Source organism: Cricetulus griseus, chromosome X (genome assembly GCF_003668045.3).
Source record: "Cricetulus griseus strain 17A/GY chromosome X, alternate assembly CriGri-PICRH-1.0, whole genome shotgun sequence".
Lineage (NCBI taxonomy): Eukaryota > Metazoa > Chordata > Mammalia > Rodentia > Cricetidae > Cricetulus > Cricetulus griseus.
In genome coordinates, this window is record NC_048604.1 from 24,906,231 (window position 1) to 24,928,172 (window position 21,942).

A 21,942-nucleotide genomic window follows, 5' to 3' on the forward strand; every position below is an offset into this window, starting at 1 on the left:
AGAGGCCATAGCAGGAAGGCATGACAGCAAGGGGAGGCATAGAGGCAGGATCAGGAGGCTGAGAATTCATAACCTTGACTATAAGCAGGAAAAACAAACAGGAAGTGGTACACGGCTTTTAATCTCAAAGGCCAACTTCCTGCAGCCGCAAGTCTGCATCACCTGAAACTCCCAAAACTGCCCCCAACTAGGTATTGAGGATCTAATGCTAGAGACTGTGGTAGACATTTTTCATTTGAATAAGCACATCAGGTTTGTCCAACGGAAAGTCCAGAACCACAGTATTGGACCAGAGATTGTCAGAAGGGGAGCTGGTCCAAACAGCCACAATGGAAGGTCATTTGATGGACCTGCGCCAGGCCAAACAGTAATCCTTCCCACCAAGACCCTCAGGGCTGGGGAGACACGGACCCCATAGCACTGCAGCAGGATGAGAGGAAGGCAATATGATTCATGGGAAATGTAGTTTATGGAAGGCTAGGTGGTATAGTAGCTCATGCTGCTGTACCCAACACTGCCTTTTTGACTGAGATGGGATACAAGTGCTAAGGTTTTACTCTGCTGTATTGAACTTTGCTAACATTTCTTTATTTATAAGTGTCCTCTTAGCTGCCCAAGGAATCAAGAAGTAAATGGAACTTACAGATCTCTGCAAGTTCTTGAAGTCTACAAGGTTTATATGTCTTTGCAAAGATAATATAAGCAGTAATTAATTTCAGGGGAGAGGAGACTCCAAAATAAGCAAAATCTGTAAACCAGCTCTCAGCAAGCTGTGTCAAGAGCTCCAAGGGTGCGACTTCTGTCAGTTTTCACAATTTTCGGTGATGTACCTATCTCTGTGCCATCCGTGCTCCTGTAAGTAAACCAATAAACTCAGCAGTTCACTTAAAAAAAAGTTAGCTGAGCATTGTTGGTGCACGCCTTTAATCCCAGCACTTGAGAGGCAGAGGCAGGCAGATATGTGTGAGTTCGAAACCAGCCTGGTCTACAGGACGAGTTCCAGGACATGCTCCAAACAATAGAGAGAAACCCTGTCTCAAAAAGCCAAAAAAGAAAAAGAAAAAAAGAAAGTTAATAAATTAAGAAATAAACACAATTAAAACAATAACCTTTAGGAGAAATTTGAATCCAGATTCACTGTTTATTATCTAAGCTATACAATTTTCAAAATCAATGTCAGCTATACAAAGAAGGCAATATCCTAGTTATTTTTCTACTGCTGTGAAAACTACATTGACCAAAGCAACTTTAAAAGAAAGCATTTAATTTTGGGCTTATTGTTTCAGAGCCCTAAAATGCATGATGGTGACCAAAGGCATGGAGGCAACAACAGCTAAGAATTCAAATCTTGTTCTGCAACTTGGAGGCAGAGAGATACACATACACTGCAAATAGCACAAGTTTTCTGAAATATGAAAGCCCACCCTCAGTGACACACCTTCTCTAACAAGGCTGCATCTCCTATTCCTTCCCAAACAATTCCATCAACTGGGGCCCACTGTTCGCATAAGTGAGCCTATATGAGTAACTCTTATGCAAACCACCACAATAAATTTTGTGTCACTCTCAATACTAACAGCAAAAGTAGTCAAAACAACTATATTTAAATATCTCAAACATTGCAATTAAAAACAAGTATTCAGAACTAACTCTATAAATATGCATACCATATTGAAAACAATGCCTAATATGTAATTAACACAAAGATTGGCAAAGTAAACTTGTTTCTTTTAGAAAAATGTGAAAACTATGAAAAGAACTAACTGAAAATTCTATGACTAAAAAGAATAATTATAATTAAGAATTCACTAGATAGATTTTTTAAAAGTTTCAAGAAAGAATCAGTTAATTAAAGACAGATTTATAGAATTCATCTAATCTGAAAAGAAGAGAAATAAATCAAAGACAGATGAACAAGGTCCCACTAGCTCACAGAAATGGTATATTGTATCAGGAATACTAATATACACATAATATGAATTGCAGAAGTCAAAAACAGAAAGGGGGAGAAAGACAGTTTTAAAGGATTATACCCTTCAAGATAAATGGCATTATTTAGTAATAGTACAATGTAATGAGACATAACACTCTTATGAAGGTGTAAGATAGGTGCAAAAGACCACACATTAGAGCTGGAGGGATAGGACTTGTGGTGAAGTACTTGTCACTAAAGCTTTAGGAACTGAGTTCAAATCCTACAGCATATGTAAAAACCAGTGATCAGGTGTGAGGGCTATAATTATCTGTGAGTAAAAGGAAAGATGTTAATAAAATATTGTTAAGGATTTTGCTGGTTTAGTAAATTAGTGATTGTAGATTCTCCTCCAATAAACATGGTTTCACTAGTACCAAGTAGTTGGCAAGGTTTCCCTTACCGGGCATTGTATCCCTCTTGCTGACCTCTTCATCAAGAAAACACACAAGGATGAAAGTTAGGTTTCTCTCTCTACTGTGTCTTATTGTATAATTGTTGGTAGATAGTGTAGCATGTTTCTTTCTTTTAGTCTGAAATAGTACAAAGGTGTATACCAAAATGAGTGTACATTGACCTAACAGTGCTTTGTCCTCTGCCTTCTACATGTACACATGTCCAAGTGCACCCATATATATGCATGCAAATGCACAAATTTGTGCACACACAAGTACCAATCATTACAGGACTATTTATAGAAAGTATTCAGAATAGACAAGCCCATAGAAACAAGAAATTGTATTGGTCATTTATAGGGGCATTTAGTCTAAGTGCAAAAATGGTAGGTAGGAGGGGTATTTTGGACTGAGACCTGATAAATTTACAGACATGGATTTTTTGGCTTCTGATATTATTCTCACCATCTTAAAAGGTTATCACTTTACAGTTATGTTTAGAGTTACTATTTCTGATTATCATTATACCATTTTGTCTGAAAAAGGTGTTATATCACTGTTTTATATAGGCATTCAAGTCCAAATACCTTTTGCCTTTAACAGTTTCCAGAAACTAATTGATCACTTTTTAAGCTGCAGCTGAAAATCTTGCCTAAGTTCCATTGTGGTTCCAATGTCTCCCTTAGAAACTTCCAAAACTCCACTACCTTCTTTAACAAGGAGACTAAGAATACTCCAGTTGGATTTGAATTCTGACCACTAGCTGTATCATGTGAAAAACATGACTGTCATTTTATTTCTTCTTATATAAAATGAGAAAAGTTATCTCATAAAACTTTTGAGGGTTAAATGTGATCATGTATGATAATGGTTTTTTAAAAAACTGTATCTTCTTTCTAGTCCTTTTAATTCTGAAAAAATGAATTATTATATATCATTCATATTAACTATTTGCAGTATTATATAATATTAATTAGTAGACAATGCTATCTAAGAAAGCTGACAATGTAAATTTATTAGGGTCTTTTCCCTTGTATTTTTAAAGAAAGATACTAATTTATAATTTTCATGTTAGGAATACTTATGTATTAGGTTTATGATAACAAAAAATTGTTATTAACTACACAGTAGAGATATGAAATAGAAGTACACTACCTTATCATAAATCCATATCTAGACCCTACACTTTAAGACTATTTTCTGGGGATTTTTCTAATAGTAGCCTATCAGCTATGACTTAGCTGTCATTTGCCCACAGCAGTAAACTCCTTAGTATAAATCCCAGAGATCAGAATTAACCTCTGTATCCACCTCTGCAATCAAATCACTAAAGGTTCTATATTTTGGAGCATATGTTATGTTAATTTGATTAGATTCTTTACAGTCTAATGTTTAGCATAATTGCAAATGAGATTCTAGTAGCAGGCAGTGAACATGCTAGTGCTTCCAAATTGGTACACATGAAATTCAAGAGAGTTACTAATAAAGTGCCACTTTTGCTAAACTAATGCTGAAGATTGACAGCAATAAAAGAGTGTTGATTAATACTTGTTATTTCTGAACTATGGATGAAAGTGGTATCTCCAATTATATAACACCACATTTAAAACCTATTACTTTTGAAGATACTATATTGAGTTTGATGCTATATTTTGGATGACTATGTTAATGCTAAAATTACTGTGAAATTTACAAAACCCCATTGGATTTCAGTATAAGAAATGGAATTGAATATGATTGTTTACTTAGTGAAATAACCAGTTATTGTTTATCTCCAAAGAGTAAAAAGAAGCTTTTGCATATTGAGTTACCTTCAATTTTCTTGAAGATTGTTCCCACTATTAAGTGTTTAGATTATCTGCATAATCCACCACAGAGAATGCAAGAAGGTAATAAGAGACAGATAATTTGAAATTACTTTAGGGCATTGTTAAAGTTCCAAAAGACATGAAGTAATAGAGATAGATGTCACTGAAACAAAAAGATGAATTATCACTTGCAAATTACTAAGAAATAGAAATGTTCAAGTTATTTACACAATTACCACAAAATATCTTCCTTAATGGTATTTTGGGAACTCATTTTGAGATGTATGACCTTCTGCATGACTTTCTTGCCTTCCCTTTAATGGAAGTAGGAAATTTTCAAAATCATAATATAGTAGTAGTCCATAGAAATTTTCTTCAAACTAGTGGTTTCTGTGTGTTTGTGTGTGTATATGTGTAAATTCAAGGTCAAGATTATCTTAACTACAATGGAGAATATTAAATTGTATTCTGAATTCTGTTTCCAAAATAGCTGTTTAGAATTTCTTTGTGGAGTCCTTCCTATTCTCTAATTTTTTCTCCCTCCACTTGTCTCATTTGAAGCATATTAATGCCTCTCCAAATAGTGGATGTTTTTGCGAAAGTTAAGAGAAAAAATAAAATATACAAAATACACATAGCAAGAAAGAGCAACGATATCTAAAAAGAGATGGGATATCACTATTTATGTATAAAATAGCATAACTTTGTCTTTCAAAATGACCTAAAGACCTAGCCTATAATATCAACTGCAGCTGTTTTCACAAATGATAACACTTTTTGTGGACTCATTTTTCAGGTGTTTCCGAGACTTATTCCATTATATTTTTTGTAATTCAAATGTAATAATTACCTGAATGCATGTGAACCAATATAGTGAGTGCAATTCATATCAAAGCTGGAGTATCTCCGCTGTGGATTGAAGTTTCTGTGCCACCCAGTCTCATGGCCACTTAGTACCAAATAAACAGAGGCTTATATTAATTATAAACTGTTTGGCCAATGGCTCAGGCTTCTTATCGGCTAGGCCTCTAATAGCTATTAACCCATTTCTATAAATCTGTATATCTGCACATGGTCTTGGCTTACCAGTGATGCCCAGACCTCTTGCTTCCTTGGCAGCTACATGGCATCTTTCTGATTCTGCCTACTACCTTTCTCTATCCCTGTTTGGATTTCCCATCTGTCTAAATTCTGCCTGTCCATTGGCAAAAGCAGGTTTATTCATCAACCAATAAATGAAACATATATTCACAGCATACAGAAGGACATCCCCACCACACTTCCTTTGTATAATAAAATACCTCTGTACCATAAAAGTAGTTTTTTTCAAAATCCATCACTTTTTAGATAATAAGACCCATTTAAAATCACCATCCTGTATCCTAAGACCTGGATCATTATTTCTCTTTTACTTGCTAAAACAATTAGTTGTGACCATTTGACAAGAAAAAACTTGTCAATTCTGTGAGAAAATCAAATTAATTTGTTGGCATTCTGTATATATTTTGGGCATCACCAGAGTGAAATTGGTAATTTTTATGAGATAGTGTAGCCAAAATGCAGTTTATTTTCTAAATGACTGAATGAAGTCAATTAAACAGCCACTTAGCAATTACATATTAGTAAATTGATTTTGTAAATATTCTTGGTTTTATCAAGTTTGTCATTTTTTACAAAAGTAATGTGTGTCTACTCATTGCTCCTGTTTTCTTCCTGTCATGTTTACCAAAACACAATAAAATTCAAATAGCAAAGAATACACTGTTAAAGTTAACTGCCTCAAATGTACAATATAGAAGGTCACGCTATTTATTGCATTGCATGAGTAAAAATTAATACTTTAAAATATAAGAAAGATTCCCAGTAGATAACCATACAAAAGCTGTAAAGAGTTCATAGGACAGAAAATAGAATTATCAAGTGAAATATTCAGTCTCACTTATTATCAAGCAAATGCAAACTACTACAAGATGGTACCATTAATGTATTTATTTAAACAGATATTAAAAACAATACACAAAATTGGCCAGACTACAATGAAATAAATGTATCACACATTGCTAATGACAGTGTATATTATTATAATTTTCCAAAATCAACAAAATGTTCAAAACTTTTGGCTCATTAATTTATGTTCTTTGAATATACTCTAAAGATGTATAAAGGTAAGAAAAATATCCATGGTTTCTTTATAATATTTCAGCTATAATATTAATAAATGGTGATGGAAATGTAAATATTCAACAATATAATGCACATACAAATCATTGTGCATAATTCACTTTGCAGAGATATATAGTTTTTGTCATAGAAATTGTATAAAATTATGCAAACATGAGTCAGAATGGCAGAAAAAACATGACAATCAAGAAAGTGAAACAGAAAGACTGCAGTCACCTTTCTAGATAGTGAAATTATGAGGGGTCCTCCAAGTTTTTAAAGAATTAGTGACTATGCTATTATCATAAACAGCCTCCACAACTGTTCCCCTTTCCAATGATTACTTAAGAAAAAGAAAGTTAGATGCGGATCAGTCATCATTTCCTAATCTAAATGGGTCAAACTAAAATATTATAAAAGGACTTTATTGAGGGAAACATTTTGTAACATTTTCAAAACGTTCAATATCCTTTGCTAGCTATTCTCTCAGAACTTTATGGTCTCTTTCTAGTATCTGCTGTGCTATGAAGGCTTGCTAACCTTAAGCAATGTTCTATGTATCTTTTAATTGTTTTCTCAATGTGAGTGTGTTTTCTCTCTTAAGGCATCAATTTATAGATAGGTATTATGAGTAGAATCCGACAATCTGTGTTGTAGATAAACCAGGAAAACGTTTCCATCTTGAGAGGTCAATGTATGCAAAAGCATATATATGATTAACATTATAGAGACCTAGAAGTGTATATTTAGGTATTTATGAATAATATTCATACACACATATACATATATGCATGTAATAAGGATTAATAGGGAAAGAAGTTACCAATTTCAAAGAGAGCTAGCTAGGAGGGTTTATGGGGCGGTTTGGAGAGAGAGAGAAAAGGGAAGGGGAATGATATGATATAATATCAAAGATAAAGGAAATAATGTAAAAAGGAATGAGGCATAGAAACAAAATAAAATAACAGAGGAAGTGAAGTGATTATAAATGCACTCACATGTACAAAGATGCACAGACTCAAAAAGCAGTATTTTTAGAATGGAGTATGGGATAGCAGTTCTGGGAGTAGAAGGGAACATAAGCAAGAAGAGAGAGAATAATTAACAATTCAAACATGGAATTCAATATATTCTCTTTTTTTTCCTGGCTAATCAACCACAGCTTTTCTTTCCTTTCAAATACAACCAGGAAAATTTAGAACTAGAAGGGATTTCCAAGGTAACCTAATGTCTTCCCTTTATATTTAGAGGGAAAAAAAGCCTCTTAAGAGGGCAGCACTGCTGTTTACTGAAGATCCCTGGACTAGTGATTAGAATTTATCATTTGTCCATCAAGTCTAAATAACACTTACTTAACATTGGACATAATGAATTGTGTGCTGGTCTCTGAATGAAACAGTCAGTGAAGGAATTAGGAATCTTTCTTCTATGATGTATTTGTAGCAGTGTTTTTCTGTAATTACTGTTTTCAAACTTTGTTGCATTTAAATGTCAGTCTTTTACCACATGTAAAATTTGGAGGTTTAAAATTTTTCATATACGTGCTATTTGCCAATAAATTTGAGATCTGATGTTTAGGTTTTGGCAAATATCACAATTACATATTTTCAAAGCTCTGGCCCACACAATTGTGTGTATCAATTTTATATCCCTTGATAAAACAAGGAATGTTTCTCTAATCTCTCCTGGATTAATTGACACAAATTTTAGGACAAAAAAATGTTGTGATAGAGGGCTCATGGAGCTTTTGCTGGTGTTCTACTTAAAGAATGATTTGTTGCAAGGACCTTCAAAAAAACATTGAATAGGTGTGACATTCCATATTCCCAGCTGATTTGGAGGTGGGAATTGTTGTGATTTGAACTTTGAAAATGGTTCATGAAAGCAATATAAAACCTCTGTCTTTCTGTGTTTCTTTCTCTCTGTTCCTCATTTCATATTTATATGTAATTTCTCATGTGTGTGTTTCAAATAAGCACATCGAAAGAAAAGAGAATGTCTAGATATGTGTGTGTAAAAGTAAAGATAATTATAGTATGATAAATCATAGTTGCCATAAGATAATATTAGACATTAGAAATAAGACATTTGTAGCTTTTGTAATTTCCTGTATTATATTTGAATGTCATTATGATAAGTGTAGATTCCTAATCAATGGATGATTAATGGGAAACATCATTCTCTTATAAGTTCTTTTTTTCTACAAAAAGTAGTTGATTGATATTTTCCCACAGTCAGTGGGATCATGAAGTAAATTATGGTCCACCTACAAATTGTTGAAGTCTCATTCTATATAATGCATGAAATAATTTTATATGACAGTTTATGTTGGTAGGCATCAAATTAAATGAATTTCATCAATGTGGCTTTTTTCTCGAAGTCCAATCCATGTTTTAAACAAAACTTGTCTCTGTGTATTATGGTTTCTATGGCTATGATGAAGCATCATGACAAAATGCAACTCAGATATCACAGTTAATCATCAAAGGTATTCAAGTCAGGAATGCAAACAGAGCGGGAGCCCAGTCAGGAGATGGTAAAGAAGCTAAAGAGGGGTATGGCTTACTGGATTGCTCTTTGCGGCTTCCTCAGCTTTTTTTTCCTATTATACCCAGGACCGCCAACTAAAGGGTATCTCCACCTACAATTGGTTCTTGCCCCACCAATCACTAATTAAGAAAATACTCTATAGGCTTCCTGCCTCCAAACTTATCTTATGGAGTCATTCTTTTCTATTGTGGTTCCCTCCTCTAAGATTACTCGATGTTCTGTCAATTTGACATAAAACTAGCTAGCACATTCTGATATTTTGCTTTTGGTACAGCTCTCATTTGTCACTGTTCATAGCAAACTCAAGGTGTAAAATTTATACAACTGTATGACTTCTAAAAATAGGTCATAGGAACAAAAGAAGAAAGAAATTAATAAAAGGCCTGATAGCATAGGTTACAATAGTCAGTAGTGATGGTAGTAAGTGTTGCTGTTGAACAAATAAGCTAAATTAAGCACAATCTTTTCACAATATCTTCATCTTTTGTACAGTTACTACATTATTTGTCATAGAGTAATTTCATTCTACTTTATACTAGAGTTCTCTATTTATTACCTACCTTGGGTTATGGGTTCCATTGGGACAGAGTTTATGCCTTATTCATTCCTACATTCTCTCCACTATTTCTTGAGCATGTTCCATAATCATTTATTCACTATTGATCAACAAATCCAACAGATAATCCCTACACATCTAGAGTACAATGAAAAAATAAAAAAACACAGTGCTTATTGTGCCATTTGTTGATGAATTCTTTTGAAAGACAAAAAAAAAAATAGGTAGTGTCATCCAGGGTATTCTTTCAATGGCAGGTTGCCCTGTGGTGGGATATGCCTGGTGTTTTCAGAAACAGAATATCTACATCAGTACAGCTACACTTCATAAATAAGAGGGAAACATGAGGAGATGAGTTTAAAATTTTAAGCTAAAGCCCTTGTAGGCTATTGTAGGATTATGACTTTCATTTTAGAGTATACTGCTTCAGAACACAGAAGAACATGAAAACCTTATCGCCTTAGTCAGTGTTCTATTGCTGTGAAGAGACACATAACCACAGAAACTCTTATAAAGGAAAGCATTTAATTGGGGATGGCTTACACTTCCAGAGGTTTAGTCCATTAGAGTCATGAAGAAGAATATGGTGGCATACAGAGAAACATAGTACTGGAGAGTAGCTGAGAATTCTATATCTGGATTGACAGGTGGCAGGGAGAAAGTGTGAACTACTGGGTGGGCTTGGCTTAAGCTACTGGAAACTCAAAGCCCACCCACATTTCCTCCGAAAAGGCCATGCCTACTCAAACAAGGACACACCTCATAGTAGTGCCACTCCCTGATGACCAAGTGTTCAAATCTATGAGACCCTGGGGGCCATTTTTATTCAAACCACCACACTTTTTATTTAAATTAGAAACAAACTTCTTTTACATGTCAATCTCAGTTCCCGATGCCTCCCCTCCTCCCCTGCCCCCCAAGACCCTCTATCCCAACCCCTTTCTGCGCCCCAGGGAGGGTGAGGCCTTCCATGGGGGTTCTTCAATGTCTGTCATATCATTTGGAACAGGGCCTAGACCCTCCCCAGAAACCACCACATTTATATGTTAAAACTTTCACTCTGACTACAGTGAATTAAAACTGCTGTCAGACTGCAATGGGATAACCAGGACAATGATTAGGAGAAATGTCACAGTACTCTAGCTTGAATACCACTTAATCCAAAGTAGTAGTAAGGAATTGGATAAATATGTTTGGATTCTGTATTTTTTCAAAGATGACACAAAGGCACTAACTAATGAAATGCATGATAGGAATCAAGGATGGTTTTAACTTCTTGGGCATTTCTGGAAAAGTAACCAACAGAAGTCCTATTTTGAACATACCAAATTTCAGATGAATTTATAGATAACTATTTGGAAAAATTGAAAACATACAACTGTTTAGAAAATGCATATAAAATATTATGTAGACAATGAATTCATAAGATGAACTTAGATTTGAGCACTGCTGAACCAACAGTGTATATACACATGCAGCAAAAATTAAGAAAATAAAGAGACCATAAATCTTAAGGGAGTAAGGTTTATAAGGGAAGACTTAGAAGGAGGAAAAGGAAGGGAGAAATGATACACTAATCTCAAAGAATAAAAGAAGTAATAAAAATAATGTGTGTCTTCTTTCTCAGGATACTTATCTCTGATATTAATCCAAAGAAACCTAGTTATATTTCTAGAATGCTCGTAGAATTTATATATTTGGATATTAAGTTGTCTCTAATATGTATGTGTCTAGAATAGTACTAAGTAGTTCTGCAACTACAAAGTTTGTAAGTTTCAAGTCTTACCTTCCAGAATCTTAACATTTGTTTAAATAAATCTTCAACATATAAAGCTTTGATCATACTACAAAGTAGAATGAACCATTTAGCATCAGTCACCCATGAACTTACAGAAGGATTTCTATTTTCTATGTGCTTACCATAAATCAAACAAGGATTCCAAGCTGTGATATGCTATATATGATATAGGAACCATAGTTTACATGTAAATAGGTTTCTTTAAAAATACATATGGTAGATCCATTCTTGGTGGCTCAGAAGGAATCTCAACCTTTGTAATGCTGAGGTAGGGTGATCATGAATGTGAGATGAGCTTGGGCTACACAATAAGACCATGCCTCAAAAATGCTCATGGAAACCACACTTGGTGTATCACACTAGGAATCTTGGTTCTTGAGGAGCTAGAGCACAGGATTTGTACAGTTGAGACTATCCTGGAATATATAGTGAGTTCCAGGCCAACTTAAAATACAAAGTGAAACCTTGCCTGAAAAATACAAATAAACAAACTGGGTGAAGTGATAAAGAAAATGAAGGAATCAATACATGATTTTAAACTAAATATTCAAGCTTTTATGAAAGAAACAATTTGCAGTCTTATCGCAGAGGACAAAAATAATGATAAAAGTTGAGAAACAAGATTTTTAAAAAAACAGGACTTTTATTATTCCAGAGGACTTTGGCATCTTAAGTGGCACTTGATCTCAAACAGTCTGTGATAAGTAGGGCAGCTAATGTCTTTACTAGCCCTAAGAGCTTCAGAGCTACTAGCTCAGCATTATGGGGGTGAAGGGTGGGGTGATGGGGAGCTCTTTCAGTGATTTATCATGAAGCTCAATATTGTTGTTTCTAAACCCAATTTAGATCCTGCTGTTCCTATACCAGAATAGTCACTATTAATGTAGTTTACATCCTCTCAGTTCTATGACAAACAAAAATTTACCACCACCTAAGTCATTAAAAATGCTCTGCAGGCCTGAGTCACAATAAGAGCACAAGATGCCCAGTCCCCTCAAGCACACTTCATTTCATGAGCTTTGGCAGCTGCCTCTCCACATTCAGAGCCCTTCCTATCCTCAGAGCCCCAGTCTTAAATGTTATATTAAACTAGAGGCAAAGAAATGTTCTTTGTAAATGTGGTTTTCTCACTACTCTCATTTTAAATGTGAGTTATGCTAGGTTAATATTTATACTCCTGGCTACTTTCAAATCTCATAATGTTTTCTAATCTAATCACCGTCTTTAGCATTAAAAACACACTCTAATACCACAGTAGCATTTCCCTTTGTTTGCATTCCAATGCAAATATTTTTGTAACCTACCCTTCTTTTTTACTTTGAGCATTTTCTGATACTGCAACCTCTAGCTTCATCCTAAATGCTTGACAATATATGCATGTAGCACAGAGTGTTATTATTGCCTCCAGCTAGCTTCATGTCATCTACTTTGTCTTTTGCTTCACTCCTTTGATAGTGTTAGCAGACCAATTGTGAATCTGCCAGATGTGTTTCCTTGCAAAAGGACAAATCTAAAAAGGCTCACGATTTTCTCTCTCTTTCAGGACTGCTTTCATTAAAAGAACTTGCTTATCCTTTTTCATGAAACTGAGCTTGCTTAATCAGAGATGGAGCAAACAGACTGCAAACCTTATCAGCCTCTGTCCAAAGTCAAGCATGAAATGGATCTAGCTTACACCAGTTCTTCTGATGAGAGTGAAGACGGGAGAAAACCAAGACAGTCATTCAACTCCAGAGAAACTCTGCATGAGTATAACCAAGAGCTGAGGAGGAATTACAATAGCCAGACTAGAAAGAGGAAAGAAGTGGAGAAATCTACTCAAGGTAGGCTTTTTATTGGATTTTATAACTAATATTATTTCTCATTAGGGGATGTTTATATGCATAAACCTATGCATCAAAAGCAAATTTGCTAATGTTAGCTGGTTAATAATTCCTACTGCTTACATATGCTTAGTGAATCTGTTCCACATATGAGCCCAGCTGAGGTTGTAGGTAACATGTGCTTTTTACAGATTATGCGTGAATTTGGATGCAACAATCCTCTTATCAGAGCTTTCAGAAATTGTCTAATCCCACAAATAGCCATTTACAGAATGAAGGATTAAATAATTTATAGTAAGATGTAAAGTAAACAGCTAAGTGCTTTTCAAGCCATTGCCCATATGGGACACTAGTCTCAAATAAATATTTGGCTGTTAGAAAAGTGAACCAGGCTAGTAGAGACCACCAAACAAGGGGCTAGAAAGTCTATGGAAAGACTGTAGAAACATTTTTGCAATGTAGCTTAGAATTAAATGAAGAATCTGAGAGTTCATTTTAAGAAGCACACATGCATTTTGCAGTCTATTCTACAGCGACTGTGGTCTCTCAATGATTGGAAGGCATAATAGTTACTAACAAAATCAGAAAGATAGAAAAAAAATTCCCAGTTTTTTTAATTAACTATGTAGTAAAATGTACTGATGTTGGTACAGATTATTTTTTAGGGGTAAGGCACATTGACAATTTTTGGTTTCTTTTTTATTCATTTTATAAACTAACCACAGTCCCCCCCTTCTTCCCCTCCTACTACCTTCTCCCCACCTCTCACTCCACCCCCATCCATTCCCCAGAAAGGACAGGGCCTCACATGAGGAGTCAACAGAGCTTGGTACATCAAGCTGAGGCAAAACCAAGCCCCTCCCACCTACATCAAGGCTGAGCAAGGCATCCCACCCTAGAGAATGGGCTCCCAAGAGCCATTTCATGCACCACGGATAGATCCTGCCCCCACTGCCAGGGGCCCCACAAACACAGCAAGCCCTACAATTGTTACTCACATACAGAGGACCTAGTTAGGACCTCTGCATGCTACCCAGGTATAGGTTCAGAGTCCATGCGCTCCCATGAGCTTAGGTCAGCTGTCTTTGTTGGTTTCCCCATCATGGTCCTGAATCCCCCTTGCTCATATAATCTCTCCTTCCTCTGTTAAAGCTAGACTCCTGGAGCTTGGAACAGTGCTTGGCTGTGAGTCTTTGCATCTGTTTCCATTAGTTACTGGATGTAGGTTCTATGATGACAATTAGGGTAGTCACCATTATGATTACAGGAGAAGGCTAGTTTAGGCATACTTTCCACTATTGCTAGGAGTCTTATCTGGATTACCTCACTCAGAATGGTTTCTTCTAGTTCCATCCATTTGCCTGCGATTTTCAAGATTCCTTTGTTTTTTTCCCCCACTGAGAAATACCCCATTGTGTAAGTGTGACACATTTTCTTTATTCTTCAGTTGAGGAGAATCTAGCTTGTTTCCAGATTCTGGCTACTACAAATAATGCTGCTATGAACATTGTTGAGTGAATATCATTGTGGTATGATTGAACATCCTTTGGGTATATGCTTAAGAGTGGCATTGTTGGGTCTTGAGGTAGACTGATTCCCAGTTTGTTCAGAAACTGCCATACTGACATCCAAAGAGGCCTTCCTAATCTGCACTCCTACCACTGTACAAGTTTGTATGCCCAACATTAAAGCAAGTGTTCTCCTTACACCACTCCTCTCCAATATAAACTGTCATCAGTGTTTTTGATCCTAGCCACTCTGACAGGTGTAAGATGGCATCTCAGAGTCATTTTGATTTGCATTTCCCTGATGCCTAATGGTGTTTACCAGTTCCTTACGTGTCTTTCAGCCATCTGAGATTCTTCTGTTGAGAATTCTGTTTAGATCTGTACCCTATTTTTAAATTGGATTATTTGGCATTTTGATGTCTAGTTTCTTGAATTCTTTATATGTCTTGGAGATCAGTCCTCTGTCAGATGTGGGGTTGATGAAGATCTTTTTCCACTGTGTAGGCTGCCATTTTATCTTATTTACCATGTCCTTTGCCCTACAGAAGCTTTTCAGTTTCAGGAAGTGCCATTTATTGATTGTTGCTCTCAACATCTGTGCTACTGGTGTTCTGTTTAGGGAGTGGTCTCCTGTGCCAGCGCATTCAATGCTACTTGCCACTTTCTCTTCTAGCAGCCTCAGTGCACCTGGATTTATGATGCGGTCTTTTGATCCACTTGAACTTGACTTTTGTGCACGCTAATGGATATGGATCTATTTGCATACATGTTGACATCCAGTTATGGCAGCACCATTTGTTGAAGACGCTTTCTTTTCTTCTATTGTACAATTTTGGCTTCTTTATAAAAAAGCAGGTGTTCATAAGTGTGCGGATTAATGTCACAGTGGCATTCATTTTAAATATGTTTATTTATCTTGGGCAGTGGTCCTCAATGTAACCCTGACTCAGTAACATTTGCATTAACTGAGAATTCACTAAAGATTGAAATTCTCAGAACCCACTTTAGAAAACTTAGGTATGTGGCCTATCAATTTACACTTTTAAAAGGCCCACTGGAGAAATCTGATGCCTGTATAATTACTTTGCATCCTTTTGTTCAAATACTGATCACATATATTTTGTGGATTTCCATATTACATTTTCCTTCAGTCTTAATATTCCTCATAAATTATAGTTGTAAACATGCAATTACCAGCTGGACATTTCCAAATTAATAACATTTAAGTTACTCTAAATCCAGTGTAACTAAAAGGAAGAGAATCATTCCAATGCTACCATTTCCAAGCCTGTTTATATTATTAGACATCAGCTCGTTCATGCTTGCCTTTCCTGCAACCAGCCAACAAAATTTCTCTGTGTAACCCATTGCTTCATCCAGAACAGTTGATCTCTACATCTTCAATGCACTCAGAGTATTTCAATGAGATTTCAAAAACAAATCTAACTGAACTGCTTAAACTTCCTTATATCACCTTTCACCTTTTTTTCTATGTTGTTACCTATTGCTTGGCAACAGATTATTTGGTGGGATAGAAGAGATGCAAATGACAAATCTTGGTGCCTTCACCACACAGAGTATGCACCCCATGAACCAGCTACATCTCCAGATGCCTACCCAAACCTTTGGAATGCCTATTCTTTGTTCCTGTTCAACTGTCATTCACAGGCTAACTGAAAACAGCCTTTACATCTCTCTTACACTGTCATTATATTGACACACTTTTGCTTTGTGTAGATAATCTCTTCTTCCATAAAGTTTAAGAATATTTGATTTGTGTCACTCACTCTTATTATGAATATTCCTTTCCATATTATATACCCAAATGAGGCTAAGGATCATGATTTCTTTAGTGACATTATTTTTCCTATAAAAATTCATATATGATGTATGACCTATGATTGTGTTATTAGTGAAGGTATGTGATAGCATATTTTGCAAGCTGCAATACATCAAATGCAGTATTACAAGTTAAATTTACTACATTCTAAAATATTACTAAAATCTTACATTTACAAAACCTCAAAATTGACCCAATGATCAATGATTTGATATACACTAACATGTAAATGTACATTCATATTTACAATATCTATGGCATTATTCATTCATGATTCAATATGACTCAAGTTTTGTACCTATCTTTTGAAATAATTCATTTAAGTCTATCATGTCTACAGCTAAAGATAACCTATTTGTGCAGACTAAATCAAACTCACCATTGATAAATTTTATTCTTATCAATATTTGTGACTCTTTAAGAACTATATAGTCCCATTAAAATATTTCTCTGTAAATTTGTCTTCCCAAAAGACAAACTGATCATTGTTCATTGTGAGTTATGGGGTAGTACTATAAAATGATTGATTTTGTGAGTTTAAATAAGAATAACTCAGTTATGTCTCCAAAAGTATGAATAATGTTATGCTAAATTTGTATTGATATAGTCAGCCTTATATTTTGTTTCTGTGCACTGTGATCAAAAAAAATTAGGATGAATACAGTCTTTCTTCTCTAACGTTATACTAACTTCCTTTCCTTAGAGTGTTTTAAGAAAGTAGCTTTTGTTTAGCACTTAATGTTAGCCAGACCTTGAGTCCGGTGTTGGAGGTGAAAATTTAATGCTTGTTGGAAACTCATAGGTGATGGATAAAATAGCTATATAAACAAATCAGAACAATTTTGTTTTAAGTGCTTTTGAAATAGCCTCCCCACGCATGGATTGACTTTCCTGTGAATTTTAGTTACATAACCCAGGTACAGAAAATAATAAAAGAAAAATTTCATAAATAAACCATTTATAAGTTTTCAATTACGTATCATTCTGACTAGCCAAATTAAGTTTCCCAACAACCATCTATTTCCCACTTTGGGTAGAAATCATCACTTTGTCCAATACATTTGTATTATATATGATTTCTTCCCTTTAGCCAATGTCTAACTCTACTTAAGGGATCTACTGGATGGCATTAGGGGGCTTGTATTCAAGCAATCTACTTAATAAATACCCCAAAGCATAAGAGTAGAATGCTGTCAACTATATATGACACATCAAAACCATGAAGAATATCCTTTAAATGAAAAGGTGAAAGGTCTTGATTATTGAATTCTTCAGGAAAAGTACTATATGCTGAGGTTGCTAAGAACTACAGTAAGAACAAATTTATCTATGAAATTACGAAGAAAGAAAAAGAAATTCACACTAGTTTTGAAGTTACACACGAAATTGCCTGAGTTACAGCCAAGATGCATGATAAGTGCTTAGTAAAGAGAGAAAATGCATCAAATTTGTGAGTAAAAGAAATGAACAGAAAATTTGTTCTGGCTCTTGGAACATGTTGCGCCAGAAATTATTGAACCTACAGGAAGACTTACTTTAAGAAATAAGTAATACAATGTTATTTGCTAAAAGTTAGGAGTGAGGGGGGTCAGATTCAGGAACAGTTTTGGAATGAAAAGTATGCAAATTACTGGAGAGAGTTGCTTCTGCTGATAAGAATCACTATGGCATTTTTGGCACACATGGAGAATCTAGGAAATGCAGACCCACCCCAAACACGCTTTGGTTACAGAGAAACTCAGCTTTCTTTAAGAAGGTGTTCAATGGAAACAGTATTCATAAAAGTACCGGTGAAGCTCTAAGACATAAAACATTGTAGAACACATACATTGACTCAGTACTATACCATATTACTACAAAGGGCATGATAAAACCTGGCATAGAATGCATAGCAAAGAACCCTCATACTCTCTCTCTCCAAAACAAAAACAAACTCATCTTCCAATGATCTGGCAAAATAATCAAAACATGTGGGTAACAGCTATCTTCTTTATAAAATGGCTCTATAAATGTTTTATCCCAGAAGTGAAAACATTATTTGGAAGAGAAAGTGTTGAAAGTTAAAATCCTATTAAGAATATAAGAGGCATTTGACCATCCTAGATCTGTTCATTACAAAAATTAAAATGCCAAGGTTGTAGTTTTACCTTAGTTCCCTGACCAGGACATTATTCGGCTCATCAAAGCTACATATACCAACCTGGTACTTATCCAGCTTTAGAAAACAAATTCTGTCCTTTGAAGAAAATTCTTCTGTGGTGCTGGAGACCTACACCCAGGACATGCATGTAGTAGGCATGTTCTGTACCACTGAGACATGTTCCCAGTCCCATCTAATCTTTCAGTGGTAATCTTAATCTCAACAATTTTGGAAGTAATTGACTATTTCTGGTACAACAACATTCTTTAAATTTCATATGAGAAATTATAAACAGAATATCCTAGGGAAAGTTGAAGGGAGTGAAGGGTGAAAATAATCAGGATGCCTCAAAATTAAAATTAGAAATATAACTTTAGAAGATTGAAGTGCAAAAAACCTGCATTCACCTCAGCTGGCCTAGAAAGCAGGCAAGATGCAATGACAACTTGTGTTACTGAAACTGCTAAACCTTTTAAATTTATTTTTACTTAATAAATTCTGATTTGTATAATGAAAAAAGTGAAATGGATTCTTAACACAATAACCAAAATGGATAATTCATAATTATACTATTCTTCTGAATATATCCTTCAGGGGGAAACAAAATAAGTTTCATCTACCATGCATTAAAAACCATGAATATTTCCTACTGCCTGGCATCAAACCATTGACTATCATGGTTTAGTGGCTCACCCAAAGAAGACCATCCAAAGCAGATGATCCTAACACATACATCTAGTCCTAGTCTAGCATTTTCACAGTATTGATTTCATTCACTTCATTACATGACATCATTCATATCATCACAAGAAGGATGATGTAATATACACTGAGAAATTTTCAGAGAGACCATACCAATACATCTTCTATTATAGATTTTTTTCAATTTAGTGTTAGTTATTGTTGTTGGTCTCTTATTATATATAATCTAAACTTCATTATATGTCTTTACACAAAGAAAATTATATATATATATATATATGGTCATTATTTGTAGTTCCAGTCATTCAATGGTGGTCTTAAGATACCACTATTCCCATTGATGGCTCACTCCTTTAATCCCAGCACTCAGGAGGCAGAGGCAGGTTGATCTCTTTGAGTTCAAGGCCAGCCTAGTCTACAGAGCAAGTTCCAGGAAAACCTTCAAAGCAATAGAGAGAAACCCTGTCTTGGCAAAACAAAGAAAAAAGATATCACTATTCATAGTAAAGAATTATAGGAGAATGAATGGATGTGTGGGTTATATGTTTTATAATGAGAAGTATATGAGAGAATTGTAAAGCTCTAGTTAGCTTAAGGGAAGAGTAGCTGTAACTGAAAGTAACTGAATTTGGGAGGGTTGAAACCTATGAGGTCACAAAATTATCACAAAGCAAAAAATAGCATGAAAAGAAAAAAATCATAGCCAAAAATGAAGAGAAACACTCAAGAAATGTTTGTGTTAGAGAAGTTATGTGACTTGGATAGCTGATTGCTGGTTGAATTTGCAAAACACAGCATAGTCAAGGGCTGTATTAAGTTTCAAGTTTTGGAAATTGTGAGGATGATGATCAATTTGATAAGAGTGCGCTGGGTCTGGAAGGGAAGAAACCTTCTTCCCTTTATTTTGACCATATTATGTTTAAGATGCTGATGTGACAGCAGATGGATCTTCCAACAGGTAGTTGGAGATGTTCAAGATAGATTGAGGATAGGATGAATGCAGGCTTGATCACATTAGTGCCTTAGAGCAAAATATGCCTTGGGATAGATGAAATTACTCCGGGAAAGGATAAGACTGGAAAGGCCAGTTACAAAAACCTGAATCTATCATCTGTGAACTGACATAAACACACTTTAAATGGACTTATATTTTCACCCAGCACCATTGTTTAGTGAGCTGATTTATCTAAGCTGAAATATAAAGGATCAGAAAACTACAAGTCTGAAAACTTGAGATCTTATGTGCCATTGTCTTTGTCTCTCTTACTGATCTATAGAGGCACCTAGTAGGGAAATATGTGCCCCCTATGAAAAGAAATGGATTGTCCTATATTAAACAAAAAACATTCAATTTTAGTTTCTTTAAAGACTAGAATCTATGCTATTATTTTGTTTCAGCGCCACCTTTAAATCTGAGGAAACACTATTAACTGTCAAAATGCATGTCAGTATTTGTAACTTGGATTAACCCAGGTAAAGCTGAGACCAACTTATTTTTTTTAATGACAGATAAAATTGCATGTATTTATCACATATAATATGTTTTATGGATTTTATGGATATGGATCATAGATTCTCAGAAAGTCATTTCCTTTTAGGGCAGAAATGAAGAAAACAAACCACATTCTTCATACACTGCACTACCTCGCACAACTATATCAGGTCGTGATAAGGATCAATTGCCAACACAAATGTGAAAATACTGCCACACTAAAACTACTTATATTCCCTTCATTTCTGAATATTTTCATTTTCTTTATGTTCTAATGGCCAGTGGTTGGAAAGGAATTTAAAAGCCACTTCACTATGAACATAGCATTGAAAAAAGAGAAATGCTGTGCTGTATAATTGATCACGAATGGTCTCTTTGTTATCTGTCAGGGAAACAAATGGATCTTTTGTTGTTGTTTTTTTGTTTGTTTCTAATTCAGGGCTAACTTTTTGGTAAATACTGAAGAAATACTTTACTTCACCTTTATTTTTCCAGTCAGCAGCTCTTCCATCCAAGTCCAAGTGCTTGTGGAATGTCTTTGAATGATAAATTGGCAATAATCACCTATTATTCATTCGTCCTAACAGAATGAACACACACACACACACACACACACACACACACACACACATATATGGAAGTTTAGTGTATGAAGTGTGACAGGAGGTAGATAGGTTAGCAATTGTTCTCAAGTAACCTCACTTCCAAAGCTATCTAAGAAATCCTCTTAAAACAAATACAATTTGGAAATGGAATGTAGGTGAATATTTTACTTATGCTAATTTTCCTATGGTTTCTATATGGTTAAGATCAATTTTGAGTATAGCAATTTCACTCCAAATTAATAACGAAGGAAAAATGACCAATGCAGTAAACGGACTTAAGATGAAAACCAGTTACAGCTAATACAATACTATATACTCCTAAAACAGTGAATATGACAGAAATATTCATTCTCTTTGTAACCTGTTCTTTTACGATTTATTGTTTTGCTCTCCTAGGTTGCTTCACTGTTAGGGAGGATTACAATTTTACCCTTATCTCACATCATCGACATCTGTGAAAAGCATTTAAACTGCCGATTTGTATTTATTGAGATTACAAAGCAAATTGTCTATCATCTACTGCTGGCCTTTATTAACTTGTATGTGAACACTAATTTAGTATCAAGTGTGTCCCAGGGGTGGAGTTCTCAGGG

The 21,942-nt window shown here is 35.0% G+C and overlaps 1 protein-coding gene across 1 annotated transcript in view; it reads left to right on the forward strand.

Annotated features, from left to right (window-relative positions):
* Positions 1 to 21,942, forward strand: part of LOC107977032 (teneurin-1-like) — a 312,321-nt gene that overhangs the window by 220,570 nt on the left and 69,809 nt on the right. The window contains exon 3 of the mRNA XM_035449705.1: positions 12,783 to 13,062. Coding sequence (XP_035305596.1) covers positions 12,846 to 13,062 — 217 coding nt within the window. The 5' untranslated portion in view covers positions 12,783 to 12,845. The remainder of the gene's footprint in view (positions 1 to 12,782; positions 13,063 to 21,942) is intronic.